General features: G+C 42.6%; 2 protein-coding genes across 3 annotated transcripts; one reads left to right on the forward strand and one right to left on the reverse strand.

Moving 5' to 3' along the window:
• Positions 1–2,559: 2,559 nt before the first annotated feature.
• On the reverse strand, positions 2,560–7,059 carry tmem41aa (transmembrane protein 41aa). Of its 2 annotated transcripts, none has more exons than XM_080786673.1 (5): positions 6,833–7,059; positions 5,347–5,497; positions 5,050–5,211; positions 4,599–4,737; positions 2,560–4,368 (listed from the first exon to the last, which is right to left on the reverse strand). In XM_080786673.1, the coding sequence occupies exons 1-5, from the start codon at positions 6,997–6,999 to the stop codon at positions 4,148–4,150; spliced, it is 840 nt and encodes a 279-aa protein (XP_080642799.1). In that variant the 5' UTR covers positions 7,000–7,059; the 3' UTR covers positions 2,560–4,147. The 2 variants fall into 2 exon arrangements, with proteins under 2 accessions (XP_080642799.1, XP_080642798.1); XM_080786672.1 differs by having other exon boundaries at positions 6,830–7,059.
• A 1,822-nt stretch (positions 7,060–8,881) lies between these two features.
• On the forward strand, positions 8,882–16,860 carry ehhadh (enoyl-CoA, hydratase/3-hydroxyacyl CoA dehydrogenase). Its single transcript, XM_080786692.1, has 7 exons — positions 8,882–9,103; positions 9,753–9,856; positions 10,000–10,169; positions 10,397–10,508; positions 10,965–11,069; positions 14,365–14,709; positions 15,074–16,860. Exons 1-7 carry the CDS (start codon positions 9,027–9,029, stop codon positions 16,321–16,323), a joined length of 2,163 nt encoding a protein of 720 aa, XP_080642818.1. The 5' UTR covers positions 8,882–9,026; the 3' UTR covers positions 16,324–16,860.
• The last annotated feature ends 1,126 nt before the right edge of the window (positions 16,861–17,986 follow it).

Raw genomic sequence — 17,986 nt, forward strand, 5'->3', positions numbered from 1 at the left:
ACTTTTTTATTTTATTTTAAAAATGACCCAAACCAATCTTACCAGCTCTGTTTGATAACATACTCTGGGGTTGATTTGAAGAAAAAATAAGAAGCTGCAAAGATACACTGACAGGACTCTTGAACATGGTGTAATACCCTAGTCTTCTGTGTAGAATGTAGAACAACTCTAGGCTAGTTGTTGATTGATCTGTCACTGTGTACGACAAGATAACTATACTGTAAACATGTACAATAGTCACATAAATGCATAATTTTCTGTCTCTATAACCTAACACTTGCCTGAGTTAGATTTGGTTGCACCACATGCATCATACTTGGTTGCACATATATGCAGAACATAGATCTACAAGTTCAAAATGCCTGTCTGACATGGTTTGAACTTGTAGATGTGATATTTTTGGTGTGAGACACTGACGCGCAATTAAGTATAAATCAGGCTTTAACCAATCTGCACCTGCGTTGTGAGAGATGGTGGGAGACATTTAGAGCATCTCAGCTTCATTTAAAAAGAAAGATCTCTAAATGACTCATCAATCTTACCATTTTATTTCTGTTGTGCTGTACATTATTTTTAAATTACCTCCCAGAATCCAAGGCTGATTTTAGTTACTAAAACTAAAACCAATGTAGGGCAAAAAATATATATAAAAAAATAAAAAATAAATGAATAGTGAAAGATAGTAATTTATCTTATGAGTTGAAAATCCTTTTTGTGTTTCTGCTCCGTCATCTGAGGAGTTGGAATGTTTTGTCCCAGTGAACACAGACTAGGAGTCACACAAAGCCTGAGGTCATTTCAGAAAGCCTCCCCACAACCAGTGCAGTACTGTACCTCATACTGAACAGAACTACTATACCTTCAATACCTTATGACTCATTGTATGACTGCATCACTCTCCGAAAGAAATGTTCAAATCTGTTCATTTTGGCAAGGGATGTGGTTGTATGACAGTTTTTAGCCGAAGCATAAATTAGGCTTGACAGTGGCACTACTCAATCTCATGACTCACTAGCACTAGATCATTTTTGTTGCTCAGACTATTGTATCAGTTTGTTTGACTGTAAAATAAGTCATTCAAGGATGCTGGTTTGAAATGGCCTGGGTTTTCATTTACTCTCTTGCTGATTACACCTCTAGTCAGGTTGAAGCTGGGTGGAGCTATGCTGACAGTTTTATGATACCAGAAAATTATATGGCCAGTAAGAATGATTAAATTAAAAGGTAATTTGGCTTGCCCTTAGAGGTACAACTAAACTAACAGGTGTGTTGGGGGAGCCGTCAATCAAACCTTTATGGCGTTCCCACACAGCCCTGAGAAGGCAGCCAGAGTTTCTGAAAACACTAGTATGAGTGTCCTTTAACTCATAGATCAGTTTTGGATTTTAAGTCCTTTGTGTGGAGGATTCATTCTACGACTCTTCAAAACAGTCTCACTTGTGCGTTTGTGTTCTAATGTCTAGGTAAAGGCTCAGGTGGCAAGGATTCCATCTAGATGGAGATATCAGTTTTCATTGCAGTGTGGTGAGCCGACTCTGGTCAGTGGCTGCTGCCAGTTTCCAGGCTGTGAAGGAAGTTACATTTTAGGGACATTTGCAACCAACAGGATTTTGAGGTGGAACTTTACAATATGATAGTGGACTTTTCATTTCTTTTTCTAGACGTTGGTATTTCTAAGTTTTTGTGAGGCGTGCTAGACATTAATAATCAATACCAGATAACATGTCACTGGGCGAGTACAGTGTCGTTTTTTGTCATATCACATGGTGGTTAGTTAGTTTTGCCTGTCTTCTGGTTATATAGTTCTCTTGTCATCTGCACTGATCTACTATAGCCTGGAGAAGTAGTTGGGATTCTTTGCTTTTTATATTCATTCCTTTTAGATCACCAGATCTAGCGATTAAAATTGTGGTGAGATCATAGCTTGCATTCTATACAGATGCGGGAAACGAGTGGTACAAAAAGAAGATGTTAGAATGGAAGGTTCCAAACGTGTCCAGACAAACAGAGGGGCATTCAACACCAACTTAAATGATTTTGCCATGGTGTAGCCTAGGAATGGTACAGTGATACAGTACATTCTACAGTCAGACAATATGCAGAACCACACCAGTGTTCCTGTCCTATGTTAACGAGTGAGAAAATGCGAAGGATTGCATGAGAACTGTAATAGGTTATCCAGTATGTACTAGGCTACATTTCCTATACATAGTCCCACACTTACAGTAGTAGTTTTTGGTGGATCCATTTCTGAACTTCATTTCACAATTGGGAGATTTTCCTTTAGTGGGTCCCCCTCGGTCCCACATTTCCCATGAACCGAACCAACAGGTCTGAAACACCTCCAGGTGAAATGTGTACTAGACAGAGAGAAGATCCATGTACAGTACATGTCAATGGATCCATGTCTATCTGGTAACAGCTATGCTGTCGTTTTAAGTTGTGAGTGAACTGTATTGCTGACCAACCTGGATCTGAGCAATAAAGAGTATTTCAAAGAATGTGCTTTTACTGCCTCTGGACTTTTTCTGTTTAATAAAAGCAACAAATACAGCGATGTATGATCAAAAGTTTTTTAATTGACATAAAATGTCAAAGGATTGACGAAATACCACTGCCATCAGTTTAACAATACTGACATGACAAAATATACAACACACCCAAAGGGCCAACAAGTCAAAATGGATTAAAAAAAACATACCGGTACTGATCATAGATTCACACAAATAGTGTAAAGACTGCTGGACCAATTTTAAAGAAATGGACTTCAAGTAATTAAGAGAGACATTAATACAGCATTCACATGGAATCAGGCAAGGGGTAGACGGCAAAGCGGAAGTCATTTTAGTGGACGGGAGCAGGACGGTAAACAGAACAGGACGGCACGGCAGCCAGAACCAGCGACGGTAACGGCAGACAGCATCAATGTTAAAATATTTAATCTTTTTACCATTCCGTGCCGTCCAGCCGGTTTTGCCGCTTGCCTGATTCCATGTGAATGCAGCATGAGGCATGATACAACAGGCCTAAGACATTCCAGGTAAGCTATAGCAACCAAATTGAATCAATCAACAAAGAAAACAGTACGTATAGATACATATACTGCAAGTACAGTAGATGTACAATACTGCTGTACATGTAGAGCTGGGTCATATGGGCAAAGTAAAATATCAATATTTTTGACCAAATACAGCACTTTGTAAGTAGCACTTTGATTTGTTTCAAATGTAAAGTGGAAAAGTGCAATACAAATAAAATGTACGGTATTATTATTAGTAGTAGTACTTGGATACTGTGGTTGGCGATATTTTGGGGATGACTGTTTCATCTGGTAAAGGCAAAGAACAGGAGGAACAGTCACTTTAGGACTTTCAATATCATAATATAGTGATATAACGATATTATGATATCCAAAATCTAGTCTCAAAATCTAGTCTCATATCACGATATCGATATATGTAATATCGATGTATTTCCCAGCTCTACAGTCCTAATTACATGGCATGCAATTAAGCCAAAATAATAATAAAATTACTTTCACAAAATACAACTTAAGTTAGAATAACCACTGAATTATCTGAAATCCACTAATAGAGGTAGATGTTTTAAATAAACATCAAATTTGCATGACCCTTCCCAAGGCACTTTAAAGTCTAACCCCAATAATTAAAGTTACACTTTATCAAAAATATAAATGGCCATTCACATTACAGCAAGTATTGCACTAGTGTAACAGAAATGACAAACTTGTGACATTTCTCATCATGAAAATTCCTATAAAATACAGACAGCATATGCAGTGTGCTCACACATATGCTGTGGTGAAGAAACACACGCATTAGATAACACACAAGACTCCACAAGTCTCTCATCCAATGTCATCCTTTTCCAATCCAAACCCTAACATTGTCCCCAAAACAGCAAAGTAAGACGGATAGAAATCCCATTGGTCGATGGCTTTGGATTTCAGTGTTCACGACACTACCAAGTGTGCCAGATTAGTGTTCTGGAGGCTCGTCGATTAATTCCGAACATCTTCCTTTCTTTAAAGCACACACACACACACGGTCTGCCACACATGTCTCTGACAAGTCTGACATACAGGCAGCAAACAAATCCCAGGTGACACATTCCATTCCAAGCAGACTTATTGTACCTTCTTATCTGTGATGAGTGCGTTCTTCTGTGGCACATCCAGCTTGAGTCTGCTCTGGCCGTAGTGACGGATGAGGGCTCCAGGCAGCAGAGCCACAAAGGCAATGGCCAGTAGCTGGAGCAGTCGATCCCAGGAAAACAGATCATCCAGTGACGATACCTCGGACAACATGGCTCCGGTGTGGACACAGATGAAGTTGTATGGCAGGAGACCTATGGAAGCAGACAGGAGAAAAGGAAGCAAGCATTATTTTAACCATTATGTTTATCCAACAAGGCTATGATTTGTAATGCAGGTCATGAGTGGGATTCACAATGCCACAATTGGGCCATGAGGCTGCTCCACTGTGAGACATGTTAATGGCTGTTGATCAAATGTTCACAGCTCAGAGGAGAAGTGAGACACACTAGTCCACCTGTGTCTTGTACTGTACTGTACTTACCAATGAACACAGAGCAAAAGAAGAAGGTGATTGGGATGTTGACGATGGGGGCGGACATGTTTAAGAACCAGTTAGGGGTCATGGGAAAGAATCTCAGGAAAAGTAGGAAGAAGAATAGACAATCCTCGTTCTCCTCCACCTAGGAATAAAACATACGTGTTTACTAGTAGAATCGTGGAAACAGAGGTTGTAGGCAATGTATGTACGGGTGAGTTGGACAGCTGAGATGGGGGAACTGTGGTGATTCATTGTTCTGCCAGACATGATAATCTAAATAGTATCCTGTATTGTGTGATGCACAATTGTTTCAAATGTTGTGTGTGCATAATGCATATATGTTATGCACACACACATAACATATTATTATACAGAGGCCCAGAGGGGAATCCATTCTATTCCAATTCCTGTAGTGCAAGCCCAGCTTTCTATGGTATTGGAAAGACAACCCTACCTTCCGCTGTAGCATGTTGACCTTATTGGGGAAGAGGTTGACGATGTACTGTTTTCCAAAAGCTTGGGACAGGAGGTAACACATGGTGGAACCCACAGTGGTAAGGGCACAGGCAAGCAGGAGCCCTTGATATGATCCAAATATAGCCCCGGCTAGAATGTTCTGAGCAATATAACAGGACGGGAGAGAATATGGGTGAGTGTAGATTAGAATGTTGTTGACAACAATTTAAAACCAGACAAAATGCCAACCACCAGCCTTTTACAGTAGCTACAGAAGATGACAAGACTGCCTTACTAGGAGAGAGGAACCAGGTATGGCAAAAGACTGTTTGTAGAGATATGCGCTACAGAAGAGGAGCAGGACATATCCACTGTGTTCCGTCTTGTAAAACTGCAGCTGGTCTGCCAACTGCCTCAGCTCCTCCAGGTCTGATGGGAACTTCAGCCTGGAATGACAAGAACAATCAATTCAGTAATAATATCCCCTTGCCTTCCATGTCTAGGCCACAGCCACACAATCTCTTTTGGTCTGACTTTATCGTTCTGCAGCATCTGTTCCATTAAAGGCCTGCTCTGCTCGTCTCCTCATCACCAGCTCTGTCTATTATTCACGAGAAAGTGCTCTCACATGCCATGTGCGCACAATGCACACACACATGGTAATGTAATGTGTGCACAGTTCCTCTGTGCATGCATTACTGTATGTCTGTCTTTCCAGTGGGGGGAAAAAAGAAATCATAAATATATGGATGCGAGAGTGCGTAATAGTGCGCTACGCAATCCCAATATATCATTATATCGTCACCCGAGTAGACAAGTTTGTAGAGTGGTGTGATCTACACCATCTGATAATACATGTAAACAAAACAGAGGAGGTCATAGTGGACCCCAGGTCCATAGGAGACCACAGTATACGATTAGTGTCCATGACCATAACATCAAACAGGTCCCCTCGTATAAAAAATACCTGGGAGTGCAGATCGATGAGGACCTGAGCTGGCACACACATGTTACAACACTGTGTTCTAAGATACACCAGCGTCTACACTTTCTCAGAAGATTTAAGCTCTTCGGAGTCAGTGTAAATATTATGTTGACCTTTTACAGAGCTAGTATAGAGTCAATCTTAAGATACGGTATGTCCAGCTGGTTTGGCAATCTAACTGTGAAGTACAAATCTCAAATAAGTAGGCTAGCAAATATGGCTGGGAAGATCATGGGCATGTCCACACCCCCCAGGCCATCTTTGAACAAGCCGTGTTGAGACAAGCTCGGAATATTGTATCCGACCCTTTGCATGTGTTGTACCAAAAGTACGAGCTAATGCCATCCGGTAGGAGATGTAGAACTCCACGGTATATGTATAATAGATTTAAACACTAATTTGTTCCCCTGTCAATCAAAATGCTCAATCAGAGATTGCCGAATGCACTTTATTGACTAAACTGCACTTTATCAATGGAATGTGTGCAATATCTCTATTTTGTATGTTTCATGGTGTTTTTCTTATGTGAAGTTGTGAACGTGTATGTTATTTGTATGCAGCTGTGACTCTGTCTCCAAGACAAATTTCTCCCAAGGGAGACAAATAAAGGACCTTTAACCCCCCCCCCCCCCCCCCCCCACACACACACACACACACACACACACACACACACACACACACACACACTTAATAAAGGTAAACGACAGTGATTGTTCAGGAGTGGATCATTCCACTAAGTAGTTTCATTTCATTCGTTTAAGCTAACATTAGCAAATCAACACCAGTAACACACCACCTGCTGTCACTGTCACTGGGCTGCTGAGAGTCTGTTGCCTCCTCCACATTGTTCTCTTGGACGCTGGAGCGAAGTCGTGGAGGTCCCGCAGGAAGGTAAGAGGACAGCAGAAACAAATACGATGTAGCCACAACAATGACCACAGCTAATCCAACAAGTGAGCGCATTATTCAACGATGGACGGCTGTTTTGAAATGAAAGCCACTAAACCAGGCGAATCGAATTTAGCGAAGCTCTCTGTCTCACTAGTGTTGCCAGGTCTCGCGAGAGAAACAAGCAACCATGGAAACAACAAGCGAGCCCAAAAGAACCAGTCAGTCATCTTGTTGTGTCATCTTGCTCAACATAAAGCAATAAAAGCATAACACATTTTCACCTTCATAGCATCCTTGTCTGGCACTAATAAAAGTACAGTATGCATATAAAGAACTTTGGATCATCTCCACTCCAGTCTAATCTCTCAAAGTCTTAAAACAGATTAGACTGCTAAGTAACAGCGGAAAAAAGGAAGAAAGATTTTATTTGATCCAATCCCAGATTGTCTCCACTCTCCAGGCTTGTCATCAGCTCTGGTCCTCTGTAACATAAAATCCACGCACGCACGCATGCACAACACACACACACACACACACACACACACACACACACCTGCAATTTTGTAACCCATTTTTCACCCGGTGCCAACTGCCAATTGCCTTAACTGTAATCCTGGGCGCTACTCTCCCTCTGCCAACCTGGGGAGAGCAATGAACTGAGTTCAAGCTTCTCTCCTTCAATGCATGATGTGACCAGGCCGCTTCTTATAACCTGACAGGAGGGAGTTTCCCCGTTGGGACGTAGCACTAGCACGTGGAAGGAACACGTTATTACAACCAGTTACTTCTCTCTCCATCAGGCGTCCCGGTTGACCAAGAGGAGGCAGTATAGAGGATTACTGCATGTTTTTTGTGTGAGGGTACCACTACCTATCCTAGGAGACATGGGCAGAACATGCAAACTCCACACAGAAAGGTCAGTTTGCCAACCCCACCTAGGGTATGGGTGCTGAACATGGAGGAGAGAACACGCCCCCAGCGCCCACAGCATCTCCAGTGGGAATCGAACCTGGGACCTTCTAGCTCTGAGGGACAGCGCCCCCAGATACATGTGTTTTAAGTTACCCAGCAGCAACACATCAATTAATTAACCACTTAAACCCAATATGCGTAACCGGAGTCCATCATGGCTCAATACTACTGTATTTCCAGTTGTCTGTTATTGTGGGTAAAGCTTTCACTTGTCGATTCCTCGCAATAAACAATGCTGGAGTTTAACTGGTTAACATCAGACCCACCGTTACCAGCTGCAACCTTAAAGTGATGATGACGAATAAGTGATAATTATATATATGTGATATTAATATATGAATGTACAGTCCAATAATATGATTGTGGACATTCTGCATAATAGGCATATTTTAAATACTGCACTTTACTACGCTATATTTTGATGCCAATGCTTTTGTTCTTTAGTGAATAACATTTTGAATACACAGGACTTAATTGTAACGGCAGGAATTTCATGGAGGCCATGGTCACCTGGCCCCTCAGTTTGGCCTTCTGCCCCTCAGAATGATATTGAGGCCTGATGCCCTGCCCACACTGCTCATGATGCCCTGCCCACACTGCTCAGACTGCTGCTAACGATTTTCTCTCCTACATTACGTTATTGCTACTTTTGCTTAAGTAAAAACAAATCTGAGAACGTTTTGTGTGTATGCAGATCCTGCAACATCACAGCTGTATAGAGATTGATTAAATCATAAATCTCAATCATAAAAACGTGTATTAATGTTAGACGTGTAGGCTGTAGGGTAGGCAGAAAGATAGCAGGCACAATGCACAAATGCCCCCCCCCGTACCAATATTTGTAACTGACTTTACAGAAAATCGAGCACAAAATCACTTATAATCAGCGGACATGGCAACTTCGGACTGGTGCCATTGGCGGAACGGGAATAAAGTCCACTAGAGGGGGGACAAGATAAGAAGTGGGACTCAGCAGCTGTAATGACGTAACATCCCATTTCAATTTCTTCCTGGTTAATTAAGTTAACAATTAAACTATGGCAAAGGTGAAAGTGCCAAAGATGTTCCGAAGTTCAACAAGCTGCGACCAAAGGACGTTTTAGCATTTGTATGCTTTTGTCGAGACGATGGCTCAATATACTCGGGTTTCTTCGGGAACTGTTGCTGTGATCACTCTTCAGAATCCTCCTGTCAACGCGCTAAGGTGAGCTGTCATCTGTTGAGAGATCAACGAGAGTGCCTGAGGCTGTGACCGCGTCGTGTTCCTTCTTGTACACTAGCTTCATGAATCTTTACAAATAGCTCTATGTTTCAATTTCATGTCACACCATGATGTGACCTAGACTCGCTGTAAGCGCTGGACCAGGGCTAACCTACATCATGCAAACTAAAGAGTAACTATATAAAACAAGGTTGTTTGACAATAAATCTCCAAGTAATGGACAGAAAGCTTTAGAATGTTTTAAATGTGTGTTCACGTTTTACCCAAAAGGCCAAATGCTCAAAGATGACAGCCAAACAGATTTTATTCTGACTTTCCTAGTTAAAAACAACAACAACAACTCTATTTGGGTTGGGATATTGACTTTTTAAAAAATTGGCTTTTTACTGTCCTGTTCTTCTGCATGTGACAAGCAGCACAGAGGAAATGCCACAGGCCGAAGGCTGTGTGGCAGCATCCTTTTGTCTGTTCTAAAAGACCTGGCTCATTAGGTGACCTGGCCTTAGCCGTCTCTCAGAGGTCCCTATAGTGAATACCAGAAGACTCGCCCCGGTGCTTGCCCGTTTTTACACCATGTTGGAGCAGCTCAGTCTTGCTAATCAATAGCATGAATATTAAACTGTCGTTGCAGTGCTGCGGTGAGGCAGGGCATCGTTGATACAGTGCAGAGAGCACTCAGCGATTCAAATGTGAAGTCTGTGGTCATCTGTGGAAAGAATGGGAAATTCTGTGGCGGTAATAAGCTTTTTCTGATTCTATAGAACATCATGCAAATAATACAACTCAAATTTGTCACATATTTCAATGTTCCAAAGATTTCTGTGGTCCTGCTATTTTTCTGTTCCTTATTAGCTCCTTGGTTTGTGTTTGGGACACAGGAGCAGATATCAAGGAGTTTGCGGGTCCAATGTCTGGCCCTCCCTTGGTACCGATGATTCACGCCATAGAGGCAGCGGACAAGCCAGTGGTGGCAGCCATAGAAGGAATGGCTTTTGGTGGAGGTCTAGAGTTGGCCCTTGGGTGTCACTATCGCATTGCACATTCCAAAGTTTGTTTACATCTCTCTCACTTTCTATGACACACACACACACACACACACCCCGTGTTGTCAATATCTTCAAGTTTAGAATATAAAAACAAATGTGCAACAAAGCACAAAATAGACAGGGCTCTGAACATAATAAAAAGTGGAGAAAGGTTCTGACTACGCTATTCACAATGTGAATATGATTTTGCGTGCAACTAACTGTGCATGTTTATGTTGTGTTCTCTTAGGCTCGACTGGGCCTTCCAGAGGTGACTCTGGGTTTGTTACCCGCTGCTGGGGGGACCCAGCGTCTTCCCAGGCTCATTGGAGTTCCGGCTGCCTTAGAGCTCATCACCACAGGTATCATAGTCTTACTCACTGAGTTGATTATACAAAAGCCACTTTTATACAGAGCACAGACAATGGTGCGAAGAAGTGCTATCATATTACTGCCTGCTTGGCTTCTGCTAGAAATGGCATTAACTCCAGATTTTAATTATCTTTTTGTTGCTGAAGATATGTGTGCACAGTGTGCAACTGTTTGCATACACATGTTCACAAATTAAATGATGTCGACTATTTCTATCAGTATCAACTATATCTGTGTAAAGTTGATGTAATTGTACAGTAAAGTGCTCTACTGCTATTTGTCAACAATATATCTCTAGTGTATCCTGATGTCCAGCAGGGGGGAGTATTCATTCATTTTTTTGTCATGAATGCAATGTCCTTTAGTAGTAGATAAATGAATTTCCCAGGACTAATACGGTAGGCTTTCTTAGCACCACTCTAATGAACCTTTCATGCCTTCTACAGGCCGCCATGTGACAGCTGCTGAGGCTCTGAAGCTGGGAATAGTTGACCAGGTTGTAGATGAAAACACGCTTCAAGTGGCCGTGAAGTTTGCCCTGAGTGTTGCAGGTGAGAGGAAAAGCTATGCCCTCCTTCAGTGTTCTTTTAATCAAGAAGGACGGCACCGATACACAAATGTTCTCCAATGATTTCACCTCAAAAGGGAAAAGAGCCCAGAAAATGGCCTCAGAGCAGGTATTTAACAAATTCCAGTTTATCCATGTTCCCCTGTGTCGGAGGAAGAAGAGAACACGGCAGGCAGAACCTCCACCACACCATATATAAATGTTTCATGTCTCTGTCAGATGTGCTCTGATTTCTTCACCGCTGTTGCTGTATTATTCAGGAGGGCGAATAGAGACAAACATTGTTGGAATATTAATCATGGGCCCCTGCCTGCCCGCCCTTAATTTAGATTGGGATAGCCTTTTATTTCTGACTCTCTTTGATTTGGCTGGTATATGAAAGGGTGCCGTGGGGTTCAGGAGAAAGAATATCCGTCTCTCACACACACACACACACACACACACACACACACACACACACACACACACACAGACATGCTACACAATATTAATCTGTGAAGAAAAATAATGCTGGTCTTCTTTTTTTGTAGAACAATTAAATATGTTGCACTCTTTTCCCTTGATTTTGTATCTCAACCATTCCTTGTGTGAAGAAGATGAAGCAAATTATTCAAAATCATTTAACAGCCTTACCCTGGGTAACATGACTCAATAGCATGTACCACCTTCTTGGGTCTGGGTCTGTAGGTCAGGGTAATATAACAGAATACTTAGATTTTTCAGAATTAAATGTACACAATGCAGGATATATCCTGGGCATTGGGTTATTACAGTAGATCTACTGTAATAACCCAATGCCCAGGAAATATCCTGGGCAATAACATAAAGCATCTATGCTTTATGTTGAGAACATTCTTCCTGGCTACCAGTAGCTCAGTTGGCACGTCGGACATCCTATATTAAAAACGTTTCCAGCTAATGTGCTTCCTGTTATTTGAAAAGGAAAAATCTCTGTTTTGCTGACGCATCTCAGGCAGAATCCTTTATTGCCTCAAAGGCATAAATGACCTTTCCTGTGTAAAATGTTATTGATCGATTATATATTTTTCTTAGCTGTAATGTAATGGATGTGATCTTGAATCAGTATCCAATAGTGACTGCATAATCATTCTTCTCCTCTTCCACACTGCACTGCCAAGCTGACTTTTTGAGTGGGAGAGAATGTGTGTGTTGTTAGAAAAGCTTAGGCTTACAGTGAATCAGATTGAAAAATGCCAAGAGCCGTATACTGGAGATTTGAGGAGTTAGAAAACTAAACCGGAGGAGATTATCTGCTATATGTCAGATTTTACAGTTGATTAACAAATGTGTTAAATGCTGATAGAAAATGTGATTTACTTACTACTAAACACAATGGTCAATGCTCTGAGAGTCAGTGGTCTCAGTAATGTCACTGGGATGTATGGGACTAATGGATTCTGTATTCATTACACTTTAAGCACATGTGTAACACAACACTGAGGCTGGCACAAGGGCATGTGCTGTATAGATGCATGTGCACACAGACTGATTTGAGATTAACATTTTACCCCAATAGTTGCAACATCTGCCTACTACATCTGTCATGATGTCCAGCCCTCCCAACAAATCCATCGACAGTTCAACCATTTACAGATTAACCACTGCAATATTTGCCGCCCATAGAGTACACAGCATCACACTGGACATCGTATGGTACATTACACAATGTATTTTTGAGGGGCACTAGACCCTCCTATGTCCAGCTTTGAGGGCTTGTGCACACACAAACATTGAATACCATTGTCAATGAATGGTCAGCTTTGAGTGTTTGTGTAAACACAAACATTGAAGACGAAGTTGAGGACGCAAATTGTGATTGGCCGGAATGAGATGATGTATGATAAGAGCGCCCCTCACTTCACACGGGTGTGGTTTTGGAGGTGCACTAGCTAGCCCCTCCTATATACAGCTTTTGTCCCCACACGTCTCAAGATTTGCCATTGACAATGAAACTAAGGGGAATTCAGGTGAAATGTCCACTAAATCTTGTCCACACACATCTCAAGATTTGCTATCGAAAATGGACGTAGAAATTAGGTCAAAATTCTGCTAAATATGACGTAAATTAAACACCATTGACAATGAAGGAATAATTTACTTCGTATGTGGACGAGAAAATCAGCTAACCAATCACAGCAACAGGCATTCTGATTGGCCAATGGCCAGTATGAGATGATGTATGATAAACTGATAATTTCGCTAAATGACGTAAATAAAACATTAAACGCCATTGACGTTGAAGGCAAACATGAAATATATTGAATGTTTTTTTTTTAAAACATTGTATCATGGTTAAATGATAACATCATTTGATGTACGATAACAAGAGCGCCCCTCATTTCACACGGGTGTTTTTTAATATAAGCGGAGCTGACATTTCACACAGTGCTCTTTCCCCTGTTTTTCTATGAGATGCATGATAAAGTTGTTAATGGCCTTAATGGTAGCCATACATCAATCAATCGCTGCACATCCCTGGCTGCTGTCGCTTTAAGCATTGCCATGCTGACCCAGTTTCTGGCCCAGACCCACGAGTGTAATTCAATGGAGCTGCAGAGGGATCTGAGTGCTGTCTCATGTAATCATGTCAGAGGAGACAGGAAAGGGAATTAAGATGCTTTTAACAAGGTTTTAGCCGAGCGGTCATCCCCTTTCTCTCTCATTGTTCCCCAGCTTAAATCACTGCTGACAGACAGTTTTCTGCTGTGTTGAGTTTTCTGGCTCTGGTATTAAAATGTATTCACACGTAGTCCCTCGTTACGACTTATCCAGTCCTGTACCCCCTTTCACAGACTTGTGCATCACAGAAGTGCAATTTATGGTCCTTTTTTTTATACCAAACAGCTATTTTGCCTAAGGACCAAATCGTAGCCTCTTCACTTCATTCCATATCTGCGTTGTGAACTGTAACAGCCAGGGCTCTGGTGGAGAGGGACTCTGATTATCCAGGAAATGGTCTGTCAGTACCCTGTACCCGAAGAAACTATTGGGGTGCTTGGGAAGTTGAGTGGATGATTACCAACAGTCCAACAGAAAGATCACCAACAGTCCTGCTCCACTGAGCGCTCTCTAAAACATTGTAAAATGCTGACAGGAGTTTGACATACTTTCCTGTATTAAAGCGAAAACCGTAGCATGACAATTGTGTATGTATCATTGAGCAATTACACAATTTTCATTCTACGATTTTCATTTTAATACAGCACTTTTCTGTTTCACCCTTAACTCCAGATTGCTCTTTAATGTCCCGATTTCAGGAAAATCCGTAGATGGCCACCGTCGTCTAAGCACACGTCCGTGTCCTGCTCCCCCAGACCTTGATGCTCTGATTGAGGGGGCGATGCAGCGGGTGCACAGGAGTTCCCGTGGAGCCGCGGCTCCAATTGCGTGCATTCAGGCAGTGACGGCCGCCGCCACTTTGCCATACCCAGAGGGCATGGAGCGGGAGAGGGAACTGATGGCCACCCTCTTCAACTCTGACCAGGCTCGGGCCCTGCAGTACTGCTTCTTTGCACAGAGAACTGTGGGCAGGTGGACGATGCCCAGTGGAGCCCACTGGGACACCAGCAAGCCTGTACCTGTCCGCAAAGCAGCCGTCATTGGTACTGTGACTGTCTCCAGGCTAACTGAAAATTTTGTTCTCTTAACTCTTATATTTATCCAGTTATCCTCATTAGAAATTATATATATTTTTTCGTTTACAGTCAAACTGGGTTTAAGTGGCTAAACGCTGGCACCCAGTAGAGGAGAATGGATGTTAAGACAATCTGGATATGTGAACACCATTTCAAACCCTGAAAGTGCATATTACACAAAATATATATATATATTTCTGTTCCTAATTATGTATATATTTATTTATTATTAATATAATTAACAGATGTTTTGATTATGATGTCTTTTACAAGTCAATGTGGAGGAGATTGAAAGTAGCCCCATCCTGACCTGGTGTTGTCTGTCCCTCAGGCCTGGGCACCATGGGAAGAGGTATTGCAGTTGCTCTGGCTCAGACTGGGATATCTGTGGTTGCCGTGGAGACGCAGCAGCAGCTGGCTGAGGCTAAGCAGACGGTGACGGATATGTTGGAGCGCGGGGCTCAGAGACGCGGGGTGGCTTCTCCCCTGGATTTGGTCCAGTACAGCCCCGACCTCAAGGCTGTGGCAGATGTTGACCTCGTCATTGAAGCCGTTTTTGAAGACATGACCTTGAAAGAGGAGCTGTTTCAGCAGCTCTCCGCTGTGTGCAAACCCGGTACCCTGCTGTGCAGCAACACCTCCGGTCTAGACGTGGACCGCCTGGCCTCTCGAACCAGCAGACCTGAGCTGGTGGTGGGGATGCACTTCTTTGCTCCGGCCCACGTCATGAAGCTTTTGGAGGTGGTGTACGGTCCTCGCTCTTGCCCCAGTGCGGTGGCTACTGCCATGCATCTGGGAAAGAGGATGGGTAAAGTCAGTGTGGCTGTGGGCAACTGTCCAGGGTTTGTGGGCAACCGCATGGTGAAGCCATACCTGGAGCAAGCCAACTTCCTGTTAGAGGAGGGAGCGACCCCTGAGCTGGTGGACCGGGTGCTGGAGGAGTTTGGCATGGCCATGGGTGCGTTCAGGATGTCTGACCTCTCTGGGTTGGACGTGGGCTGGAGGATCAGGAAGCAAGATGGGCAGACGGGGCCTGACGTGGCACCGGGGCAGCCAATGAGAGTCCGGCAAGGGCGCAGGTACAGCCCTCTGGCGGACTTGATCTGCGAGCAGGGCTGGTTTGGTCAAAAAACAGGCAGAGGTTGGTACGTCTATGACGGACCTGGAGGTCGAACGCCCAGGTCTGACCCAAGGCTGCACAGGTTTCTGGAGGAGTACCGAGCCCAGCATGGCCTGGTGGCACGCAGCATCGACCCGCAGGAGGTGCTGGAGCGCTGCTTCTATGGCTTGATCAACGAGGGCTTCCGCATCCTGGAGGACGGCATAGCCGCAGGGCCCGAAGACATAGACACCATCTACGTGTTTGGTTATGGCTGGCCCCGGCACCGCGGGGGGCCCTTGTTCTATGCAAGCATGGTGGGATTAGCGGCGGTCCTGGAGAGGCTGGAGCATTACCACCAGGTCCACCAAGATGTGCCCTACCTGGAGCCCAGCAGTCTGCTCAGGAGGCTGGTGGCCAACGGCAGCCCCCCTATCCACAAGTGGAAGGAGATCATAAAGGGGCTCCGCAGCCAACTTTAACCCATTCTGACCTGAGATCAGATTCTAAAAATGTCTTCTACATCCTGACAGTTTTCTGAAAAAGCTATGTTTCTATGTCAGTCGTTCTTCGATTAAAAAAATAGCAGACCTACAAGCTCGTAGCGCGCCACTCGGTGGCGCGCTATGAGCTTGTAGATCTGCTTTCAATAGCTAAAGCATAACATAATGCTAACACCAAAAGGGGTTAAACCAAATTTAAGATATCAGCTTTAATCTCATATTATACAGTATAAAATCATCATTGACTGTATAACTGCAGGCTATTATATTTTACCTTTTGTGCGATTTCTAATATCTCAAGATTCATGCTAGTGGTAGTTATAGGCTGCTGGATGATTCAGATTCTTACTGACATGTTGATATTAAAATACATCCAATTATTAACCATCAATCCAAATGCAAACTGTACACAGTTAGTATACTTTACATTGCTGCATTGCCATTATTTGGCTAGCACTCTATGATCTTAATGTCTAATATGTAAAAATCATGTATGCAAACAAACATATTCTCATGTTGCCTTAATAAATAATTATTTTTGAAAATTGTCTGAATATACACATACTGGTACATACCTTATTATATTATCATGATTTTGATTGTAGATTTAATCTACTGTTAAATATTTAGCTGCACAAATGACCATTTTATAGGCTATTCTATTGTCTAAACTTCAACTAAAAGTACTTTTGTTTGTTTAGAAACTGGTCTCCCTGTCTATCTACCAGCTATTATAAGAAATCCCTTCCCTACCTTTAATGGGACATTGATAGTGCAAAAACATATTTTACAAAACAATATAGGCAATCAGAAACGCTTAAAACATTTGACACAAAAAAGGTTAGGTAAGCAAGCTCTCATAGCGAGTTGATGCAGTCCATGTATTAGATTTTTTTTTTTTTAACAGTTGTGTGTAGCATAATGTAATTGTCAGGTTGTGTGAAAGACCTGGTGGCACAATACAATGCAATACTTTAGTAAGTTTATGCTACATTTAGTTCAAACAAAAGGTCATACAATATAGCGTTAAAATATAGTAATAGTAATTGTTCATGTTAGCCTAATTAGTTCACAGCACAGTTATCCGTTTTTGTTAATTATTGGATTATATTTATGTAATCTACTATCCCTGAGTCAATAGAGTATAGCTCAAAAGACAGAATGCAATTCAAAAGTATGGGGTTCGGCCTGTAATTGATGAGTGTAAAGTTGTATTTTCTCAAACTTAATTCAGCACTCAGCACTGTTTGATGGTGGAAATTTGTACAGCCAAGATTATGCATGCCAAATGTAGGCGAATTAATTCACAGGGAATCTACAGCTGTGTTACTTTGGAGTGCGCCCAACAGCAGCAGCTGGCCGTGGACTCCTCCCGTTTGGTGATGAAGTTGACTTGGGAGAGGCGATATGCTCGTTTCCAGCGCGCGCGGCGTCAGCAGCGCGCAGAGAAGACCTTTTCGACAAGACGCGAAGTCGAAGATGGATAGATCTACATGGATGGATGGAACACGTCACCGACTGGCTTTAAATTTGGAATTTCATTGAGCTAAATGATTATCTCGTACTTTTGTGGGACATGCCTGTTTTTTTAGGAGTCGGACTACTATTAATAAGCACGTTGCTCTGGGTTTACAGTAACCTC

Source organism: Protomyctophum bolini, assembly GCF_963924005.1.
Source record: "Protomyctophum bolini genome assembly, chromosome: 16".
Taxonomy (NCBI): Eukaryota; Metazoa; Chordata; class Actinopteri; order Myctophiformes; family Myctophidae; genus Protomyctophum; species Protomyctophum bolini.